Raw genomic sequence first — 23,002 nt, 5'->3', positions numbered from 1 at the left:
GGAAGGGCCTGTCGGGGCTGCCCGCCCGCCGGGATCTGTGCCTGGCGCGGCTCGGCGGTTCAGCGGGCCGGGCGGGGGGCAGCGCCCGCCGCGGGGAGCCGGCTGATCCTCCTTTCTCTGCTTCTCTTCCAGCCGTCGCTTGGCAGGCGCCGAGTGCGAGCGGCAGCCGCGCTGCCCCGCCGCCCGGGACCGGTCCCCTGCTCGCGGGGCGGCACCATGCAGACCTTCCTGAAGGGGAAGCGGGTGGGATACTGGCTCAGCGAGAAGAAGATCAGGAAACTGAATTTCCAGGCCTTCGCCGAGCTGTGCCGGTAAGAAGGCGGCCCTCACCGCGGGGAGCGCCGGGGCGGCCGCCGGGGCAGGCGGCGGCCCCGAGATGGGGCTGGGGCCGCTCCGTGCTCGGCCGGGGCCCGCGCCGCCCTCGGGCGTACTGCACTCGGTGCGTGGCTCCGCGGAGCCGGCTCTGCCCGCCGGGACCGGGGCCGCAGGGCTCGCAGGGCTCGCAGTGCTCCGGGCACCTCGCCCCGCTGCCGCCGGGCCGGGCTAAGCGCTCCTGCCTCCCGCTCACCTGGGCGCTGCCGGGCGCTCCAGGGAAACACTATCCGGGATGGTGCAGCATCCCTGTGGGTGTGCGAGGGCCCGGCACAGCCCCACGTTACTGCCCGTCCGGGTACATTTTTGCCCCCTGCTTCCCGAGATGTCTCTGCTATTCCCGTTGAAATGGGGTAATTTGAGATCTTTGCGGACCCTCTTTCGAAGCCGAGTTATTATTAGAAAAAGTCAAACGTTTGGGAATAACTTTCCTTCACGATGTGAAAACAGTTAAAATTAGGGTCTACAAACCCCTGAATAAGCTTGTATTCATTTGGAATGTGAATGAGACATCTGAAGATGGTATAACTGCGTCTATTTTGTGCTGTCCCAGAGGTAAAAGGTTAGTTTGATAAGCTGTAATTTGACTTTATCTGAATAGCTTAGAGGATAATTTTTGCAGTATATTACACAATTTTATTATTTAATTGGGAGTTTAAACTCCATCTTGTGACACATGCATTACAGCTTCTGGTACTGAATAACAGCTTTCTCTTACTTCATTCTAATACTAAATTTTTAACAAGGATTCTAAAGCAGTTTCAATAATTGAAAAATATGCTGCAGACTTTACAGAATTCAAATGCACTTTAATTAACGCATGTCATGCTAAAAACACCGGTCCCTGTGAAATTTCTGTTGACAGCAGTTGCTTCTTTCTGTAAAGATGAGGGAGACAGAACAGAAAACTCTTTCAGGAAAGTGACAGAAACTTGTACATCAGCTTTTGTATTTGGCATTCTGTACCCCCTCTGTCAAACTTAAGCAAAATTTACTAGACTTTTTTAAAGTATAGAAAGGCCACAAGTTCTGGTTTAATGTCTAATTTCATGTGGTTCTCCAAGCAAGATTCTCGTCCATGAATAATGCTAAGTTTTGCCCTTGTGTGAGATTATAGGTTAGTTTTTGTGATGCTGAACTTTTTTTTTTTTTTTTAACCTCTAATAGGTACACAAAAAATGTAATTTTTAGGGCCTTAAGGTTTGTTATAGGCTGTTTTTAATGCCTGGAAACTACAGTGAATCTCAGAAAATCCATTAAAAACTTCTTTGTATTATGTATTGTACATTGTTATATTTAGCAATCTCCAAAACAGAGTTTTTCCCCTCCATTGTCCATGTTTCTCTTTTTGACTAAGTGCTTTGCTTCCTTTCACTCTACCTTAGAAATTCCTTACACTTGTGTTACATAACATGGATCTACAATTTCTTTGTGTACTGTACAAACTTATTAATAGTTCTGGGTCATTATACTGCTGTGAAAATTGACCCCAAAGTATCTCTCTTGCTACACTTTACTAATTTCTTGGTGAAAATTAGGTTAGCTCATCCTGTACAGGCTAAGCTCAATTTGAATAGTGTTCAGAGATGCTGAATAGAGATGGCTGTTCATGCATGCTTTGATACTTTTAAAAGTATTATTAACATTTCTGTACAAGCAGAGTTAGATGTTTGGTTTAAGTACAGTCATTGGAACACATTCTGCTGATATCTTGGATGCTGTTTTCATTTCTAGTAACTTCTATTGACACCAATGGGAGCTGCATTCATTTAGGCAAAGATTTCAGGTATTTTATGGATATTATCTTGATAACTTGTGTGCTTGTAAGGTTTTTTCTGCTGTAGAAGCAATTGTGCCAAGCTTAACATACATCTTACTAGAAATCTTGTGTATGGTAAAAAACAAGACAAGCATACTCATTCCTGTACAGTGATTCATGTGTTAGAGTGGACTATGTATCTGTCTGTCTACTCCATGTGCTTTATGGTGACTGCTACTTGGAATTTATTTGCCTGTTGCCTAGAGATATACTTTCTGGATGACTACAAAGTTCAGATTTGTTTGTATGAGTTTGTAATTAAACAGTTATATAGTCCAGGAAAGTAAAAGGAAGCTCCTAATGAACTCCTGAAGCATGCTGGGTGAATCTTTATTTCTTTACAGTTTGCCAGGGTAGCCACTTCTTGTGCAAAGTACTGACATCCTGAAGAGGCCACGGACAGACATTTCAAAATCTGTTCAAAGCATTCTCTGAGAGATCGACTCTAAGTGTTAGACTGCTTTCTTAAGCGTGGCTCCAGGTTTTAGGTTAGATTGTCAGAGCTGAGATGAGACATGAGCCAGTGTGAGTGGACCAGAAGCTAAGATGTAGCTTTGGGGTGTAGCCATTCCTGGCTTCAGCTTTCTGCTTCACAAAATACCGGGCAGGAACCTTAAATACTTTCCTCATGTTTGTATCCATCTTGAAACTCTCTGTATGATTGACAAGAGATCTGTTCTACCTGAACATAGTGTCATGGGACGTTTGCCTAATCTTTTTATTCACAAGGGAATCTTCTTGATATCAAAGGCCTTTGACTTCACCTGCGTGCTTGGTTCTCACTGTGACAGACTAGGTATGTCCCACTTGAGCTGTATTCTTTGTAGAGCACAACTTTGTAAAGGTAAAGGTGGTGCCTGTGGTTGTATCTACCTTCACATTTATAGTGCAGACCGGTGATCCTAAATTGTTGAGTTGCCACCCCAGTGCAGACCTCAATGGTTCTACATTTCCTTGGGGGTTCTGAGCAGAGTGACGAGCAAAGAGGCAATGTGTTTTCACAGGCCTGCTACAGAGAATCAGTGATTTCTGAATAGTGCCTCAGGAGCTGTTGACCTGGAAGACAGAGTGCTTGGTCTGTCACCTGGGAAGCCTGCTTTCAAGCCTGTAGCTGATCCCTCTCAGGGGAGACCAAACCTGAAGATGGGCCAAGCTCACTCTGATCCTCTGGCTGAACCTGCCACTGTGTATAGAGAGGAATGTGACTTTGCTCCACAGTGCCAGGTTAGTCATTCTCCCTGCTATGTCTGAAGCGCTATGGCAAGGGCATTCCTTTGGGATGAGGTGTGTCCTCAGTTCTGGTCTGTTTCCTGAGGTGGTTTTTGGTTTTGCCCAACAGCTCTTTTCTATACAAGCTGCTCTTCGTAAGCTGACATCGGAGCAAGACTTTATATTCTGTGCCATGCATCAGTACAGTTTCAGTGGCAAGAAGAAAATTTCTGTCTCAGTCTTGCTGATATAAAGGCATTCTTGTTTCAGTTGTGATATGGGGTTGAGCTCTTTTGTGTGGAGCAGGACACTTGATACATCTTTCTTATACTGTCAGTAAATTCATTAGTCAGGCAATTTATCACTATTGGCAAGTTGTCCTTTGCTTTTAGTAAAGCTGTTAGAATGCTGTGCTTTGTGTTGTACTTGGAACTACCTGCATTCCAGCGTATATGCCGTGGCTGCAGTTCCCCACATGTAGGGTCCTTGCGGGACTGTAGTGTGCAAATGTCTGGTTGGTGCATCTCAAACAGACTTTCTTGTGAACCTTTTTGTTCTGCTTCTCTAAGGTGGCACAGTCTCTTAGGTTGCTGTCTATTGCCACAATATAGAGTATCTATGCCCTGCTGAAAAGTAAAGCAAGGTTTCTAGGCATTCCTAACAGAGAATTTAGGAGCCTGTGATATAAGTGCGTAGTTCTGATGTTGTCACGTGTCCCTGCTGCTGCTGAAATGAGCAGTTCCTCCTTTTTCAAGCTGCTTGGTCTTATCTTCTGTCTCAGGTTGGGTTTAATGATTTTGCAGCTGGCAAAGACTCTCAATGCAATCAGTTCTGTGCTCATCACATTGATATTGGAATGGCTGTCACTGTACAGGTGCATGAGCACTAATACAAGGTTAGGGAAATGGAGATGCCACATTCCGTTATTGAGATGGGAGAGCTGTTGTGTGACTGTCAGACAGTGGTAAGGACTCTTAGATGCCCATGTAATCGTTTTGTAAAATACGCATACTGCTGGGTCTCTGTGGACATTGTGGATGAAAAGACTCCTGTTCATGCCATATGAAAAGTGGCCTATATGTGCAAAAATGCATATATCTACTCAGAAAATGAGTTGTATGCATCTGGCACCCGTTAAGATTAGGGAGGTGCAGCCATTTACAAATGTTTCTTTGCTCATTAAAAGCCTCCATTTCCTTGGTAGTTGTTCTGCCTGTCAGCTGTTACTATGGTCTCTTTGGGGAGCTCTGGAGATATGAAGCAGTAAGGTCACAGCAATATGAATAAGTTATAGTGATGTGAAGTGAAATACACTTCAAGAGGAGATAATTTAAAGTCACCCAATTCTAAATGATAAGCTATTTCTCAGTTATTTTGGACAAAAAGCATTCGTGTGTGCAGTTGTAACTTTGCATGGTAATTTGGTAGTTTTTCTGTGTAGCTATATGCATAAAAAGTCAGAATTTCCTCTTAATGGCATGTAGGAAACAAATAGAAAAGGCATTGAAGAGTTGCCTGCAGATGTAATTCATGTCATAATAAATCCCACAATTTGACTGATAGAGGAACTGTGCTTGTACACCATAATGACCAGATTATTTATGGTAAGATTTTACTCTGCTGTGGGTTTTGTTTTTTCTTTTGTTTTTGGTTTGTTTGTTGTTTATTTGTTTGTTGGTTTTATTTTTTTTCTTGTTTCATAAAACTGGGTGAATATCTGTGAGGAAGAACTTTTCAGGAAATGATAGACATGCTGAGAAATTCAAATTCTGCCCACAGAAGGCAATGGAAGCAGGCTGTTTGAGTTATGCCTTCTAGTAAAGCCCAGTTGTCTTGATTATTAGTGAGCAAGCCAAATTGTCATCTTCCCTCCTTGTGAGATCAGCCATGACAAAATGATAGCATCCCCTGACATGCAGGAAGCTGAGTTGTTTTGGTCCAGTTTAGATTCCCATGTGCTATTCACTAGTGACAGCTCTTTTGAAACTTAAGGCCATGTTCTTGAATTGTGGCCTGCATCAGTTCAGCAGGCCTGGGATTTAATACAGAAATTTGGGTATGTAGCTCCAAAAGAGCATCTGTCACCTGTGCTGAAGACCGTTTTGTTGTGACAAGTCACTCTGGTGTGTTTGAGTTTTTTTCATTGTATTATGATGAAGCTGTTTTGAGGCTGACACGAGGTTGAATATAGCAACCAATGATTTTTTTTTCCCTAGCAAAATATTAGTATGCCTAATTTAAATTTCTGTGAGGCTTGAATTTGTTTGGGTTATTTTTCCTTTTTTTTTAGACTAAATTGATTCTTTGGCTTCTGTCCATTTAATTTTTGTTAAGTTTTATTTTAGCACATGAGAAATCACACTATCTGGTAATCTACCATGAAATGGTAAGCAGTGTTGTCAGTGCTGTAGATCTGTATGGTTCTTTTTTTCCTCTTCTAAACTTGGTAGTCTCTTGTGTGCCTGTGCACAAGAACCTAAACATGAGTTTTAAGACAGATTTAAGAATAATGCTGGTTTGAGGGTATTAAATTAATCTGTTTCTTTATATAGCAGGCAGGAAGTATATTACATATTTTTTCCAGGAAGAAGTCAGGGGATTTTCTTTAACCCCAATTCCCCACAAAAAGCCCTAAATACTACTTTTGTTAAATATCTGACTTGTGCCAGTTAGCTTTTACAACCTTAAAATCCATAAAAATAAAATGTATGTGTGTTGATCAATAGCTTCCATTGTTGGTTATGTTAGTCTGAAATACTATATCATGAGAAGTAACTGTGGGCTAGATGGGTGAGTGAGTTTCTTTGACATCAATTTTTAACAGAGACAACTGGCCTAATGGTAGAAATTATATTAAGCTGAGAAAAGGTGTTGAAGGTTGTAGCGAAGAAGGGTGTATTTCTTGGAGGGGAAGCTCAGTCTATTTCTGGATTCTTGCTCCTTCTTCCTGTAATGTGTAGAGACTCTATATCCCATAAGAGCTGGATATGTGTGCGTTTTCTTAATCTCTGAGAGCACCTACTGCCAGGCATTCTTCCCCCACAAAGCTTACGGTGTTATGCTTGCAGAACCATTTCATGGGAACACAGTGCAGCTGCTGGACAACAGAAGTGACTGCAACAATCACCCTTTCATAGCGACTCAGTTTTGTGGTCTAGCAATCATTTACCTCGGGTTCAGGAAGTTTGCGTCTTCCTTATGGCACATCCCTTTACCACAGCCTGTTGGAACTGATATGCAGCAAGAAACAGTAATAAGCCTGGTCAGGTGGCAGCTTTCCTGAGAATGATCTGCATTCTTTTGCAGATCATGGGCTGAATACAAATTGACAGTGTTGCCGAAAAAAAAAGCCCTACAAAACCCCAAGCAAATATCATCTTGGGGTGCGTAAGTTGGAACTGAGCCTGCAAGGCACATGAAGTAATGTCTCCGTTCTGCACAGCACTGATAACGCTGCTACAGCAGTAGCCTCACCTACTGCCTTTGGTCTGGGGCACGGCAATTCAGGGAAAAGGTTGATCAGCTGGGAAGTGCCCAAAAGAGAGCAGTGGAAAGAATCGGCGGTTTTGTAAATACAGTGTATTGCACTGCTCTTAAGCATAAAAAAGAGGCTGGAGATGATCTTGACTGTAAAAAGCTGTTGTATGAAATAAAAAAAATACATGATCCCCCCCTCTTTTGCCAAGCATGTTCCCCAGTTCTGCTGTAGGTAGAAGAAAAAGCAGTGGTCTTCAGCTGTGCCAAGGAGGAATGATAGGTAAGTTAAAAAGATACTGTAATTGTCCAGGTAGGCAGTGGAATGTTTTCTTGAGATGACTACAACCAGTTTGAACAAATATGCTGGGAGTATTTCAGGCCTGTGGTGCTGTCTCAGGGCAGAGATGTTGACCTCTCCTGAGGTCAATGTTGGCCCTGTTTTGGTTCAATCTGTAGAAGTGCAGAAGGTACCTGAGAAACCATGCTTAGTGTGCATTAAGTAGCTTGAAATCCCTTTACTAATTTGGGAGTCATGACTTGGGAAGTCTAAGTGGCCAGTCTAAATGTGTGTGGATCTCTTGAATATAGAGGCTCAGTGTGAGTTGAGTGTCAGAGATGACAGAAAGTGTTTCCTTTGTCTTAATGTGCTGCACCTGGAAATTGATAGCGTATCTCCTGATATTGACTAGATAATGTGGTATTCATCTCAACAGTTGACACTTTTTGGTGAGATCACATTCTTGAATGTGTTCCAAAGAAAGAAGGAAGCAATGCATGTGAAACACGCTAAAATAAGTGTGATAATAGATAAAATAAGCACCTGGGCTGGTCACATCTGGGGTACAGCATTGTAGAACAAACCCTCTCTTGTCTGGTTATCTTCCGTTTTGTCATTTTTGAGTTCAGTGTTCAGTCCTTGAAACAATGGCTTATTTTGTACTGATGGAATTTAGCTCTGCTCAAAAGGAGCTATGTGCTTTATATGATCAAGGAGGAAGCTGCTGGTACTTCCATACTGTCCAAATACTATGGAAGTGCTAGTTAGTATTCTATCTGCAGAGAGAAATCCTATTTGGAGGACAACCATTGCTCTTTAGGAATGGCTTTCAAAACGACTGTATTTCATTGAAGGAGGGGTCCTTTATTTCCAAGCAGAATGTTCTTACTTGTAGTTCTTTCCTCCCAGCTTCAGTGCTTGGGCTAATTTGACTGGGGTGTGATTACCACTCATGTAAAATAATTCCTGTGAATTGGGAACCAAAGCAGAAGTCTGCTCTTTCCCATAGCCAGGGTACTACCTATGCAGGCAGCAGGGTATACAGACATAGAGAGTTTGCTCTGGGGGCTCTCAAGTCTATGAACTGCACAGTGGAGAAAATCACATTTCCAGATGTAGTGGCACTTCCAGGAAAGTAATTGGCACAGCCAGGCACAGGACCTGGAAGCAAGTTCAGTTCACATCGAGCTGTTTAATCATCTTCTCTCTGATGGCAGTTAATGAAGATTTGTAATATGTCTGGTATTACTACAGTTATAACATATTGCTGAGTCAATCTTCCTTGCTTGGAAGAATTTGAAGCTGGTCCTTCCTCCTCAGAAGCAGGTTTATTTTTGTTCTTCATCATATCCCCCACAGACCTTTCTTCCTTCTTGTCAAAAAGGCATCTTTGGTTCTTTCCCTTTGAAACACACTGGTTCTGCATGTATAGTCTGGGTCCTGAGGCACTGCCTTGTGAAACTGAATTCTCCGTAGTGCCACTGGCAAAGGAGGAAAAATAAGTGCATGAGACATGTCTGTAGCAAAATCCAGATACTAAATCTTGAGCTGTGAAGTCATGGTGCTCCTGCCTGTTGTTCTGAAGCCCTGTGGCTGTCTCATCAGTCTGTATCACAAACATTCATGGATATTGAGTGTCCCCCCTCAGAGAGCAGTAATGAGCTAAAAATCAGTGTTTCAAGTGACCCGGGTTGAGTTTAATATTTTGGCCATAAGCAACATAGATGTCCTTTTCTGAAATCTAGGTGTTTTAACATGCTGGTGATTCTTTGTACTTCTTGTAATTTTCTCCCTGATGTTAGGTATGGATAAATGCATGTAATTCTGCAATGTATTTTGTTACAGCAGGAAGAAATAGTTCAGAGGATTCACTGGAAACAAGGCCCTTGGCACTGTGTGCTGTAGTGCTTAGTAATGACTCTTGCTGCCTAACCTTGATAATTTTATCTTCATGTTGGGGTTGGGGCAACTGGTTAATAGCTGATAGAACAAGTGATGTCTGGGGTGATTAATTGTGCTGGAAGGAAATGATACCATAAAGGTTCACTTACGAAATGCCACACCTGACCTCTTGGCAGCCATAGTACTGCAGTTCTTTTTCCCTGCCATTCTGAAATGGCTTTTGCCATTTGGTTAAAAAAATTGGTTGGATGGCTAGGCTTATTCCTTATCTTGTCACCCTGCTTTCCCTACAACGATGCTGTCATCATTTGTACCTGTGGGCTGTGAAACACTGCCTGCTTCATCAATATGGTATGTTTCAGTGAGTCCAGCAGTGACCACTTTAACCCAATTGGGTATGTGTGTTTCAAGGAGAAACTTGTTTATTTCCTTGTAGTTAAAATACAAGCCACAGAGATGAATGTAAATACAGAACACTGTTGTTCTTTAGCTCTATCTGCATGTCATGCAGCTGCATGTAGATGCCGGTTTGTTCAGGAACACGCTGTTCCTTTGATTACAAAATCTTGTCTCAGTTTTGGGGAATTTACAGGCAGAGGATCCAGCCCCCTCTGCATGCTGTCACTGATGGAATGGGCTCTCCTTGCTGCCATTTGAAGGATGAGAGGGTGGCGGGGGTAGTGGTGAGGGTAATTCCACCCACGTTCATCAGTATGTTTTGCTTTGTAGCAGAGGTTGTAATTGCTTGGAGCTGTTTGGGTTGATGGGCCAGCTGAAGATTGTGAGGACAGCCAAACAGACCTGAACCCAGCTACCCAGGACCTGAAGGGATAGTTATAGCAGATGCTTAGGGAAAATATGAGGCACAGAGCAAATGTGTTCACCTTCCCCTTGGCAGACCCTCTTCTGTCAGTCGCTTTTAGAGACTTTGGTGGCAGCAGTTGTGTCCATGGTACCACATTTAGTAGCCACAGATGGATCTGCTCCACATAAATCTTTTAATGCATTTTTGAACTCACTTTCATTTCTGCCATCACAAGAACATAAGGAGGCTGTTGGCATTTATTTGTTGACAGTTCTCTAGTTTGTCTGTGAGTAGCAACATAAGCAAATACAAAGTTGCATTTGCTGTGTTGTGGGGTGGTTTTTTTCTTGGGTTTTGGTTTTACTGTGTTCGTTTTTCAAGCCTGTAAAGGAATAGGTATTACTTATTTTTAAGTGTATGTGTAGGTATTCATTTTACAAAAACACCCTAGCTCTTGACTAATTAAGAAATTAAAAGAAAAAAATTTGGTCAAGTTAGCTTGCAAAATTCAGGTGTCAAAAGTTCTTCCCCAAAAAGAAAACACTTTCCTGCTAAAAATAAGAAAGCTTTTAGAAGAGGGAGGAGGAACTAAGATTTGGTACTGTTTAGAAGCTGTCTTCTAACTTAATCTAGTGCATGATAATTTTTGACTTGAAGCCAACAGTGGAGGGGTTCGTGGAACCTAAAAGCCCCTTGTAACTGAGGAGAGAAGAGTGTCCAGATCCTCGTTTGCTACCTGATGAGGTCAAATGCTAACGTAGCAGAGGGGCACTCCCAGAATGTGAAGTACTGTATTAGTACTGCAATAGTAACAGGATCTCTGTCTTTTCTAGTATTTATGCCAAATGTGCAATTCAGTTTTTAATAAAATCTGTACCTTGCTTTCATCTTATATTAAGAGCATTGAGTTTTTCTGGTCTTCCTATTGATTTTTTCAGTTAACATTGCCTTTCTCTGGTCTCAAGTATGACTTTAAGGGTTGCTTCAACTCTGCATTCTTTCACCCTGTTGTCTAAACTGAGTTTTCTTTGTCAGCCAGTCTTTAAGCACAGATATGCATGCACTCAGCCCAGCCTCATGGTTTTAGAGTTACTGTGCTGTCTGGAACAGGTATATGCCGATAACATGTTGAGTCATGATGTTTCCAGTGTATGTGACTTTTACATAAGTGTCCTCTGAGATAGTCTGGGTAAATTGTGTTATCAGAGACTCTGTACAAGGCACCCTGGCCTGATAGAGCTGTGTGTGAAGCTCAGCATTCAGATATGCTTGCTAGTTGGAGGGGTGGGAAGGGAAGGATAGAGGGAGCTTGTTCTGAGGTTGCCTGTGGTGCTGCTCTTGTTTTGTTGACAAAGAGGGAGCTTAATTCACTGGAGCTGTCAATCTGGTAGTTTTAAAGCCTTGAAAGAAAGCTCCTGTAAAACTGTGTAAGAGGGAGGAAAGGGAAAAAGAAACTAAGCAAGACTACTATTCTGATGAAAGATTGATGATATAAAAATCCCCCACAATTGTAGTTGCTGACCTCTGCACTGTATCTAGTAGAAAAGGAGAAAGCATAAGAGGGAAGTATTATTGCTGTCATATTGGGTTGGAGCACTGTGTGCTGGGGAGAAAGTACGTGATGATAGAATTTAACAGCACCCTTTGTCCCTTGGTACAAGTTTTCTTTTTCAGAACTGCCACCTTTTAAAGCTTGTTTAATTTATGGAGAAAAATAGTTTGTGCTACACCTTTAGTTGTTGCTGGTTGCATGAGCTGCAAGTGGGAACTGGGGCTATAGGAGGACAAAAGATCTATTTGCAAGTGAACAAGCACTGTATGGGGTTGTATTTTTTGACTTTGTGGCTTGATGTTTTAGTGTAACCTTTCCTTCTGTCTCAAGAAATAGGTCAAAGTCTAGGGACTTTGTCCAGCTTGAAGTGAATTTTGAAAAGAGTAGGTCTGAACCAAAATTTTAACACACTGAATAGAAAGTAGCGTGTTGCTTCTAGATAGGGGTTTGAAACTCCATTTTGTTTTCCTTTCTCTTTCTAGTGCTATTTTAGGCCCTCAGTTTGTAGCATCTGAGAGGATGTGTGCTTCAAATTTTGGTTTCTGGGTGTTTGGGTTTTTTCCTAGGATTCAGTAGACTGAAAAATCTTTGGTCATAGGCATCCACCAGTCTAAATTGCTTTTGTTTGGGGCTAAGTTAGTTTCAAGAACTCTAGCTAGTTTCCTTTCTGATTCCTTTTTTAGTGCAATGTGACTAGCTTTACTCTTTATGTATGCTATAGGGCATTGATCTTCATCACTTTGGTTACTTACAAGTGATGGATTGTCCATTTTCAACTAGTATTGCACCTCAAGGCAGAGCATTCTTGTGGATCAGAACTTGCTTTTTTCAGTAAAAATAGTGGATCGTGCTGTTATCTGGTCTAAATGTAATTTAAAGGCTCTCTTAGGTATCTTTAAGTATCTGACAGGTTATCATTGCTTCTTGGTACTGTAATCAAACCACATGGATCTTTAGCATATAGCTCATGTCTCCCTGGGAAAGCTCTGGAGAGTAGAGAAGACTTTGCCTGATTGATTCTGGTCAGCTACTGTGTTGTTATTGTATTTCTAAGAGACTGGTGGGATGTAAGTGCTCGTTTGAATCAAATAGGAGTGGAGCCCACAATGACACTGTGAGAAGTGATTGAATGAGAAAGGCATAGGGAGTTCTGTCTTCTTCTCTGTGTAAAATAAGCTCAAGTGCATAGCAGAGAATTATGGTTGCAGGAGACTGTCGCTTCCAGGTGTGCTGTGCTGACCACCAGCTCTTGTAGTAAAAGTCTTTCCTCATTTTAGTGCTACTGTGTTCAGTGGTTTCCTGATCAGTGAAGGGCTGCATCTTGGCTCACAGTACATATTGTTTGGGTGGGGGTTGGCAAAATATTTTTGTGCTGTGATTTGATCCCTAGTTTGTCTTGAATAATCTATTAAAATGTAATGCTTAATCCTTTTCCTTTTCAGCAGGTTTTCCTTTAGTATTTCTGCAGTAGCGATGAAACAGCGTAGCTCTGCTTCCAAGGGAATTGCTGAAGAAAAGCAGTATTTTGGGATGTTTCTTTTGTGTCTTTGGCTATAGAACAGAAAGAACAGCCAGAGGCAGAGTAGGTTAGACCTTCAGTCTGACCTGCTGTGTCTGTTCATATGTTAACAAATAACTTCCCTGATTTTCCCTGGTTTCTAGTTTCTCCTGTTTGTCATTGTGAAAAAGTTCTGTAGAAAAATATATTGGGAAGTTTCTTCTAACAGGGAAATGTGTTTCTGAAATCACAGAACATGGTTAGAACATTTACTACAGCTAATGTGTGTTTTTAAAGTCACTTTGGTACCAGCAGACTGTGTAAAAAACATGTTTCTTCCCTGTCCCCTACCCCAAATTAACTGCAATTAGGACACCTTAATTAAAATTCTTGGTTCGTAGCTTGGGCAAGACTTTGGAAACAAGTAATTTATTCTAAAACAGCTTTACCAAAGATTTCTTCTGGTGCAAAGCTGTTTCCTGATGTGTAAGATCAAGATCTCTAAATCTTGTTCCTTAGACAAATTAGATGGGGGCTAATGGAAGCTCTTTGTGCAAGGGCTTACTCCTGAAAAAGTAATCCTTGCATATGAATTAGGCTGAGATTCAGAAAAGCTCCTACTTTTTAAGGTGTTGAGTTTCTTTGACCTTGCTGGGAACTGATCATGTTTGCAGATCTTGGGCTAATTCAGCTCCTGTGAAGCAATTAGAAATCTCTGTAGCTGGATTCCTTGGGAACTCGATATTCTGAACTGGTGTTCAGATTTAATTTTTTTAATGGAAAGCCTGAGAGACTTGGAATGGAATGGAAATTGAATTTGTTCATGTTGGCACAAGTTTGATGGCAAACCTGGATCACCGCATGGATTTCTTTCACTGGCTTGTTCTTGCCCTGTTGTACTATAGCTACTGACAGCAGGCACTTAAAAGATGTCATAGCTTGATAACAACAATTGATGGCCAAGAATCAAAAATGTGGTAGGTAGTAATTAAAACATGGTGCCATTGAAAGCAGGCTACATGCCTGCTTGGCCCAGGGAAGTATACAGTAGTGTCATTTGAAATTTGTTTTTGTAGGACCAAGTATAGTATTTGAGTTTCCTGTTACTTGTTAATGCTGTTGTCACCTTTTCTTATGTTGACTGATATGTGGGTGTGAAAGCTCCCTGGCTGAATAGACTTTTAGCACACTTGCTTCTGGTGGTGAAACCTGAAACACCAAATGTTTGTTTCTGAAAACGTGCATGGTCTATGTGAAATCTCCTGGTTCCTTCGCCTTCCAACCATAAGTAGATTGCCAGTTGTTTAGAGATGGTCCAGGCAGAACGGAGCAGCCTAGCAGTGCTGTTAATATTACAGTAAAAAGCTTGTGCTGAAGAATGTTTCTGTTTCAATATTTTTTTATCTTTGAAGCAGTAATGTCTGTGTGGGGCTGTTTTCTGCAGCTGCTTTGGCTTTGAGAGGATAATTTTTGGAACCTTCTATAAGAGCAGAGATGAAGGTTCTCTTATAGTAAAACTTGACCTCCTTTTGATGAAATAAAAACTATTAAAAGGTAACTTTTTCTCATTCTTTATTTGTCTTTGAAAGTGAAAATTTTTTCCTTGTCTTTCTTCCTCCTCTCCAATGCTTCAGGAAATTAGATTATTTATTTAAAATGCCTGTTGACAGTGTTGGATGCCTACAGGAACTCAGAGGTATTTCTGCAAAGCCAATCCCCAAAAAACCTGCGAGATGGCTTTTTCCTGCTGTACTGTAAATGCATAGTTTGACTATGAGGGGTTTTTGAAGCATGCTGTCCAGACAGCTTTGAAATATGAGCAGAGAGGTGTACATAGATGAGCTGGGAACAATTGAAATCTGTTTAAATCTTGATGTCTTAGATGTATTCCCTAAGATGGGGGTTGTACAGGGAGTTTCCAGATCAAGAAACATTATCCTATCCAAGAGTCTGAAAACCCTTGAATCAGACATAGGCCTGGCAGCCAAAATAGGGTAGGCTTTTGCCTCAGTAGTAGGCTTCACTGTAACTTAAGTAAATTAATGAATTTTCTAATATACTTGTTCTGCCTGTCTGAAGTAATACAAACCTGTTTGAATGCTGTTCAGTGGCTGAATGTTGCATCTGCATTGCTCATAGATCATTGGATCTCAAAGAAGAGCCAATGTAGATATTACTTCATCTTAATATTTTTCAGGGGCTCTTGGTTCACTTAGCCATTCCAATACATGGTTCAAAATTAAAAAGTTGTTAAAATTTGTCTCCTTCTCATTGGTGATTTCTGTAAAGAAATATCATTGGACCTTGTTGTTGAGGATGCCAAGATGTTTTAAAAATTTTAATTCATTCAACTGCTGTTGTCTTTCAGACCTATTTAGCTTATTTTCAGTTCATATGCAGGGTAAGTTACTCAGTTTTTGCAAAACTAAGATTTCATCTTCTTGCATTGACTTTCCTAAGTTGGTAACTTTAATATGTGGTGAAAATAAAACTATGATTTGAAAAGCAATGAGGAGAGGAGTAGTCAGTAGGCTGTGTACTGGTCCGGTGCAGAAGAGGCAGTGATAGTGATCAGCATTGTTTTCTTGCTTGCATTTTGTGGCTGCCTGATTTCCAAGAAGGCCCTTGTAATTCTGTAGAGCAAGCAGTTGCCATTTTTCAAGTGCACATGAAACCTGCCCAGGAAAACGAAAACTCTGGAAGCTGCAAATAAATTTGAGCTTGAACATCAACCTGATGAGGCTAATGGGAAGGTTTACCTAACACAGAAAATTTGGAAAAAAAAAATCCCCAAAGTTGTGAACTAAAAAAAAAAAAAAAAAAAAAGAGAAAAAGTGAGAAATTATGACTTCTCTAAAGTGATTAGTTTTCTTTCACACACATCTGTATGTTTACTGGGACTGGCTCTTCAGGAAGTCTGTGCTCCTTCTGGTTTAGTCTACGTAGTTTTACTTGTATTAAACATCTGAAAGGTTCAAATGATTGGCTGCTTGAGGGTTGTATCAGCCATGGTAACAGCTTGGTTTTGTCATGCTTATTTAAAAATGAAAAGATCAGGTATGGTCTGCAGCCTTTTTTTCTAAAAGAAGCTGCTGTTCACCATTGTACCGAGAAACTATTTTTTTCCCTTCTAAATGAGGCCTGGATCTCCTAGGAGATTTGAAGACTGCATAGTTATTTTCTGAAGTCTAGGATCATTTGATGCTTCTTCTGAAATAATGTTTGAGAAATAGCACCATACCTCTTTCCAGTGACCAGCAAGCAGCACACCATAGTGTTTCAGTCTTCCCTTACAGGTGAGGGTGTAGGTGTGTGAACCTCTGGCCTCAGATCCCATCCTAACAGTGAAAGTAGAGCAGTGTAATCTAAACACTCCCAAGTGGAAAAAAAGGGGGCAGTTAATTTGCTTTAGAAGGTCAGTATTTTAAGGTGAGCTCTTGTATGTCAGTTGTCTCAGTCACAGTACTGAAAACAGTATGTCTGCAGAACACAGTGTGTTCAGATAATCTCTGGGTATGTGAAGGTTTCAAGGAGTGCTCTCATGGGAAAGAATAAAATGCCAAACCAGAATGAAACCTTTATAGACTGCAAGGTCCTATGCCTCCTCTCCTGGCTGCTTTTCAAGTGGACAGCTGTGAGCCATATCTAAGAAAGAAGATGGATACGGCAATCGGAGTGGACTGCCTGCTGTGATGCTCTGAGCTGGACTGAGCACCCTTTCTGATCCAATACAAGGGTCATGCATGTACTTAAGTTGGGATGCTGTTTCTAATACTTCTGAAGAAAATTCATGTTGTTGAGTTGTCGTGGTGTGAGACTATTTTCTTTTTACCGTGTTTTTTTGTGGATTATTTATGGACAAGTACTGGCTTCTGGAACCGCATATTTGCATCAGGGAAAGGAGATCCTTACTGCGTGTGTTCTTATTTTATACTCAGGCTGGCAGTGTGCCATAGATTTCCCATACTGTTGATCTGTTGGAGAGTGCATTTCTGGTCTCTCTCCCTTGCTTCTTTAAGGTACGATTTTTTTGTCATTTGTTTTTTGGGTTTTGTTTGGTTCTTTTGTTGTTTTTTCAAGGAGGATATTTAAATGTGTTTTTTTCCTTTTGGCTTTGTAAATCCTTTGGAAGAATTTCTGTGTAGTCTCACTTGTGTTGAAGAAATTATGTTAAGCAAAGCTGTGACTGGGTGCCAGGGCAAGCTTAATTTAGGCATTAGGAAGAAATTCTCTACGGAAAGGGTGATTGGATATGGCAGCAGGCTGCCCAGGGAGGTGGTGGAGTCGTCATCCCTGCAGGTCCTTAAGGAAATATTGGACGTGGCACTTGCTGCCTTGGTCTAGTTGACATGGTGGTCTTCAGTCATAGGTTGGACTTGATCTCAGAGGTCTTTTCCAACCTAATTGATGCTGTGATTCTATGTGTGATTTGTCCATTCTGCAGCTGTGTGGTTCGTGGTAAAGGGCTGCTAGAGTAGTTTCCATTGTGGATGGAGTACTTGGTGATGGTACTCGCCCACTGTGCAGTTAATCCAGCTGGGTTGTTGTCTTGAGCATATGAATGGAAGTGGTGAAATTCAGGATCATTGTTGCTATGCAGGTATCAGTTTTTAGCAATGTCCAAAATGCTCACTGATGTTCAAAAACTTGCTGCTGGTTGTTTTGGGTGTTAAAGATATGATGGTGTCTAGCAGGTGTTTTTCCCCCAAGACTACCACGATGTGGAGGACAGAAGGGACAGTACCACAGCTGCCACCTTGTCTTATACCACTGGTGTAGAGAGCAGCAGGGATGGTTGCAGTATTGCAGTGCCCTCCCAGGCAAGGGTTGCCAAGGCTGAGGGCTCTTGAGCTGGCTGTCTTTGGGTCCTAGAGTGCACAGGTCTCACATTCAGGGTTTCTAATAACAGCAAACGAAGGCAGTGGGTACTGCAGGATGAACATAGAAGGACTTGAGGAGTTCCTTCCTTTTGTGTGGAGTACAGGATAGATGGGCCTTTGGAGGGAGATGCAGACATAGCCAGGGGAACTGTTGAGCCTGTGGGATGCAGTAGTGGAAGTCAAGGTGATCCAAGTGAGAGGTGATCCAAGAGAAGTGAGTGAGAGAGGAACAGCACCATCAGTAAAGTGAGGGACAGCATGAGAGGAGGCAGAGGCTACAGTCCTAGCCTCCCCTCCCTGAAATGCGTTCTGATTGAGGCACTGACGGGACTCAGTAGGTCCTCCTCAGAGGCTGCAGTTTTAAAACCCATTTCATGTAAATCTCTCCACTGAAAAACTGAATTCTAACTTTAGCTCTTTAAAAATACCTTTTTATCTGAAGAAATACATAGAAGAAATAAAAACTTCTGTTATGTGTGTGATGTGTCTGTAATGGCAAGCTTCACATCCACAGCTTCTGTTGCCTGTATTTTCCGAGCATGTTCATCATCAGTGGAGGCGTTTGGTACTTGACAGCGTAAGCATGCCCTGCCTACTTACACTATGAGAAAGGTGCAAGACCCATGATGTTTGGCTTGGTGCCATTAAATTACAGCACCAGAGCTGTGTGGCTGTAGGTAAATAGAGACATTAGATCTTGAGCAAGCCTAGCACCAAGGCAGTGGTAAACTTTCAGGAAGAAATGAAAAGAAACTTGCTCTTTGGGGTTATGTTCTCTCTAGTTCTCTCTAGCGTATGAGCAGAGGGAGAACTTGAATGGCAAGTGTAGCACACAGGTTATCTTTGGAATCATCTGTAAGCCGTTTACTGTAAAATAGGATGCAGTACTTAGTGGGTTAGGGCCTTGGTTATAATGGCATATTTTACATAGAATTACTTGAAAAAGAGAAATATTCCTGCTTTTCACAGTATTAAAATTCTGTTTTGCTTTCACGCAAAGACTTATTCAGTCTTTCTCAGTTCATAGCCTTAAATGGCCAAAAATGCAGTTTTACATTTTTTTCTTTCATTTCCCAATTGTTTGCCTGTAGGCTTTTTTTTCACTAGTGATATGAGTAGAGAAGTTAATTTTCACCAGGGAAAATATTCTGTAAAAAATCTAGGTGTGACTTTACTGGGATTTTTCTAAGGAGAACATCACAGTGTAAAAAGAATGGAATCACAATTAAATAATCTTTTACCTTTCCAAGGTCACTTTTGACTAAATATGCTGAAGACAGACAGGGACATAAATGAAAATGTAGTGTATCTCTGTAAGCAGGGTCTGTGGCTTAAAAGTGCCCTGGAGCACTGTTGTAAACTCCACTGGAAATTAGTAATTGGAATTGTAGGTATTATGTCTGACCAATATGTAGGTCAGTGTTTTTGTTGGTTCAGGAAATTTGCACTTCAGTACTTTACACTGGAACTGGGCTTCTCTTAAAGCCAGGCCTTGAGAGAGGGTCCTGCTGCAAAATCAAGGCTGGCTATGTGCTGTTGGACTGCCTTGGTGGGCTGTTGTCAGCTGTGCTGCCTGGTCTGAAGCCTTCCAGGTCTGAGAGCTGTTTGTGGCACTGGAGGATGTTTGGCTAGTGTCTGCCTTGGAGCAGTGCTGTGGAGACATGCAGGCCAGGCTGGAGGAAGATTTTTTTTTAATGCAATGTGGATGTTGATGGTAGAATTCAGATGGAGGGAAAAATGCCAGTATTTAAATTATTCTTGCAAAAATACAAGTAACCTGGCAATTTTTAAAATTTTATCTGGAAACTAGAGAAGATGATTAGGGGTGATGCAGTGTTTCAATGAGATGTGGTGGAGTAGTCCAAATAATAGAACAGTTTACAACCTAAGTGCAACTTCTGCAAGGTTTTGATTCTCATTTTATAATCATCATGGCATTATTATGGTCAGTTGGGATGATTTTGAAGAGGATTGTTTTTGCTAAATTGGATTAGCTTTTGCCCTTAGTTAAGGTGATGCCTGTATATTTGGCACCTTGGACTGTGTGCTGACCAAGCACAAAAGCCTGCCAGTCCATCTAGGCAGATAATACCCACCCAGTGCAAGAGTGAAGTCAGCGAGGCTGAGCAACTGCATGTAAGGGGGTTACGTAAAGCTGGGTGTGGAGCTGCCTCCTTAGCTATGAAACACAGCTGACTGCAGGGATCTGATGTGCAAAGGGCTGTGAAAACATGCTGCCAAGGAAAAAGACTTCATGGCATAAGAAATCCTGCTGTTGCAGATAGATGTGCTAGTGGAATGTGAAAGTAGACATTTGTTCAAGGATTTTCTTTTGTCCTCACGAATTCATTAAAATATTCTGAACAGTTTTTTTTTTACTTGCTTAGAGATTGAGAGGTAAATGTGTACATTTCCAAATTTTAGTACTGTAATATAGTTGAGTTGTTTTAATTCACTGTTACTTGAGAAGTAAGAGTAAACGGGACTAAAAAAAGTCCTATTACTTACAGTTCAAAGCTCTAAGACATTCAGAATTTTTCATTTTATTTTAAGCTCTTATTTAATGCAGATTTTTTCTTATGTATAATGATTTTCACGTTCTTACATATTTTTTTGAATTACAACAGTTTAAAAGTTGAAACAAGTCCTTTTCCTTTATGTTGATTGGATCACCAGTTAACCTGTGATGTAATTCTGGCAGTATCTTTGAGCTGATCTGGTATATAACACTCTGTTGGATGTGAAAGCCCTAAAGAGGGAACATGGGGTGCAGCAGTGTGCATCCAGCAAGAAGCCATGTGGAAATCAATCTGAAACAGCAGAGGAGTGGGCAGCTTCTCCTTGCCTCGTGTTGTGCAGTCACCTATAGACTTGAAATCCCAGTGCACGGTACAGCAGCATCTCCACAGTGCTTATCTCTTGTGTCTACAAACAAAAGAAGCAAGCAAGAGAAAATGACTATGCCTGTCCAAGGGAGATTTGTTCTGTGATCATGTGTAATCAAACATGTAATCAAACATTTAATAAACTACTTGTATTTTTCCTTCTAATTAGTTGGTGCCAATTATTGGGATTGAAGGGTGAATTTCAGGGTGGAGATGAACAAATAAAACCCAGAGGAAAACAACTAGCTGCTACTGTGCCTTTGTGTGACTGCCTCTCCAAATCCCACTCAAAAGCTGGATCAGCTGTTTATATGTCCACCCACTTAGTGATAAGGACAATGGTAATTTGGTAGATTAGAAATGCAGCTTTTCCTTTTCCTGTTAGTGGAATTCAGGTTATCTTTTAAAGTCATCGGCATGTTGTGATCACAGCAGTCTTGTAATGGGGAGGGGCAGGTACCAGAGAATCTAGGTAAGTGCATAAAGGGAAGCAAATGTAAAAGATGCAGCTGAACTGTTGGCCTAAGACTTTTCTTCTGAGAAGGAAGAGTTTGAGTAACAGAGCTCAGGTACCAGGTAAGATTTAACTTGTTGAGGCAGCTTCTAGAAAATCTAAGGTGGCCCAAGAAATTGTCAGGCTCTCCCAGTTATGCAGTGTAGCAGACTCCCCAGCAGACCTGAATTGGGGCTGAAGCAGAGTCTGGTTAAAAAATGTAATAGCATTTAGGGGGTTGTATGTGATCTCCTGCATGCCCTGGCCAAATTTGGGAAAGTTGTCATCTGAAAATACATGTGTTCAGTCACTGATGGAAATGATGGCTGTAACAGCTGCTGTCTAGGCCAAGTCAAGAAAAAAACAAAACAAACAAGGCCAGGATTAGAGGGCCCTCTGTGTTTGTGTGTACCACAGTGTCAGTGTGAGAGAGAGGAGCATGTGCCATTGAAGGTCAGGGATGTGGGAGACAGCAAGGCATGTGCTGTGGGTATTGGCTCAAGGCAGAGCTCTGAAGGGACCTCTTGGGTAAAAGTCACACCTGCAGAAGGGCTGAAGCTGATCAGAGAAAAAATGTTTGGTTCACAGAGATGGGATGCTGTAAATTTCTTGCAAGCAAAAAGAATTTGCATTGAACTTCTGTCTTTATCATTCACTTTCCCTTTCAGACAGATGTATTTTCTAACAGCTTGGATAAAAACCAGGCAGTATTTGTGTTTTATGGTTTATCAGAGGGTTGGGGTTTTTTCTTTTAATGCACTGTTAACAGTCTACTGGAGCAAACAAGAAAATGGGTGTTCTGGCAAACCTGTACATATGCTATTGCTTAAAGCAAGAACCTATGGACTGGAAGAAATAGGGAGAATTTTAATCTTTCTCTAACAGTAAACTTGAATGTAATGTAGAGTAGATAAAATACCTGATAAAAATGATGTATTTATAGCATGTACATAGATGTGCTTCTCTGAAGTGGTCTAATCACCTTGATGGAATTTTCGTCAGCTAGGGTAGAGATTTCTTGAAGATGTTTTGTGCTTTTCAGGTGCAGAAATTATGGTGAACAAGGGAGACTTTTCATCTCACTGTCTGCTCTCTGGTCCAACTTCAAGTTTGTACTTTCTGACCTTGACTGATCCTGTGCATAACAATCCTATGCCTATCCCTGCTCAAAGTTTTGGTGTATTTCTGTGAATCTTCATGGTTTATATTGCCTTGATATTACAAAGTTGGCAGTGATACCTTGTTCTATTTGTTGGATTTCGAGCTCCTCAAACTGCAGCCCTATCCAGTGAGATCAGCGGAAAACTCTGTTCTCTTACCTCAACATTTTTGATCAGGGTGTGTGTTTTGGGGTTTATTAATTATTTTTGATCCCCACTTCAATTTTCACATCAGCTATTAAAATAATTGTGTATGCTTTATAATAAAGAACATTTTTTAACTTGCTGATTCTCCTTTTAGGTACTTTTTATTGTAAGGTCTGTACTCAAATATTGCATGTTGCAGAAATTTTATTTAATTTTCAGGATCATGTGTCGTTTGTGTAGGCCATGAAGAATATTCACTGCAGCACTGTCAAATACTCTATCCTATTGCTTCTCAGGGAAGTTGGCCACATGTCAATAAATGGAATATTTTCAAAGAGTATGATCATCACTTGTTGGAAGCCAAGCTTTCATTTTATTGTGAACCTGTCCAGTGAGGCTTCCAAATAAAGTAAAATCATTTTACTTTGATCTAAAATAAAAGATTTGATGTAAAATTGAGCAGAAGAATCTGTTACAGTGAGGGAAAATGCCCATTATTGGTATTGGCATCTGCATCTGTTCAAAT

General features: G+C 41.2%; 1 protein-coding gene across 2 annotated transcripts in view; it reads left to right on the top strand.

The window, feature by feature from the left end:
- Positions 1-132: 132 nt before the first annotated feature.
- ITPK1 (inositol-tetrakisphosphate 1-kinase) overlaps positions 133-23,002 on the top strand; it is a 138,800-nt gene continuing 115,930 nt past the window's right edge. Inside the window, exon 1 of one of the 2 annotated variants that reach the window (XM_015629902.2) lies at positions 133-311. In XM_015629902.2, the coding sequence (XP_015485388.1) occupies positions 217-311 (95 nt within the window). In that variant the 5' untranslated portion in view covers positions 133-216. Of the gene's footprint in view, positions 312-14,964; positions 16,931-23,002 lie in introns of those variants that run through there. The other variant, XM_015629904.2, reaches the window with a different exon arrangement.

The sequence above is a fragment of the Parus major genome, chromosome 5 (assembly GCF_001522545.3).
Source record: "Parus major isolate Abel chromosome 5, Parus_major1.1, whole genome shotgun sequence".
Lineage (NCBI taxonomy): Eukaryota > Metazoa > Chordata > Aves > Passeriformes > Paridae > Parus > Parus major.
The sequence above is the reverse complement of the archived record's forward strand: the minus strand, read 5'-3'. Positions and strand labels throughout refer to the sequence as shown.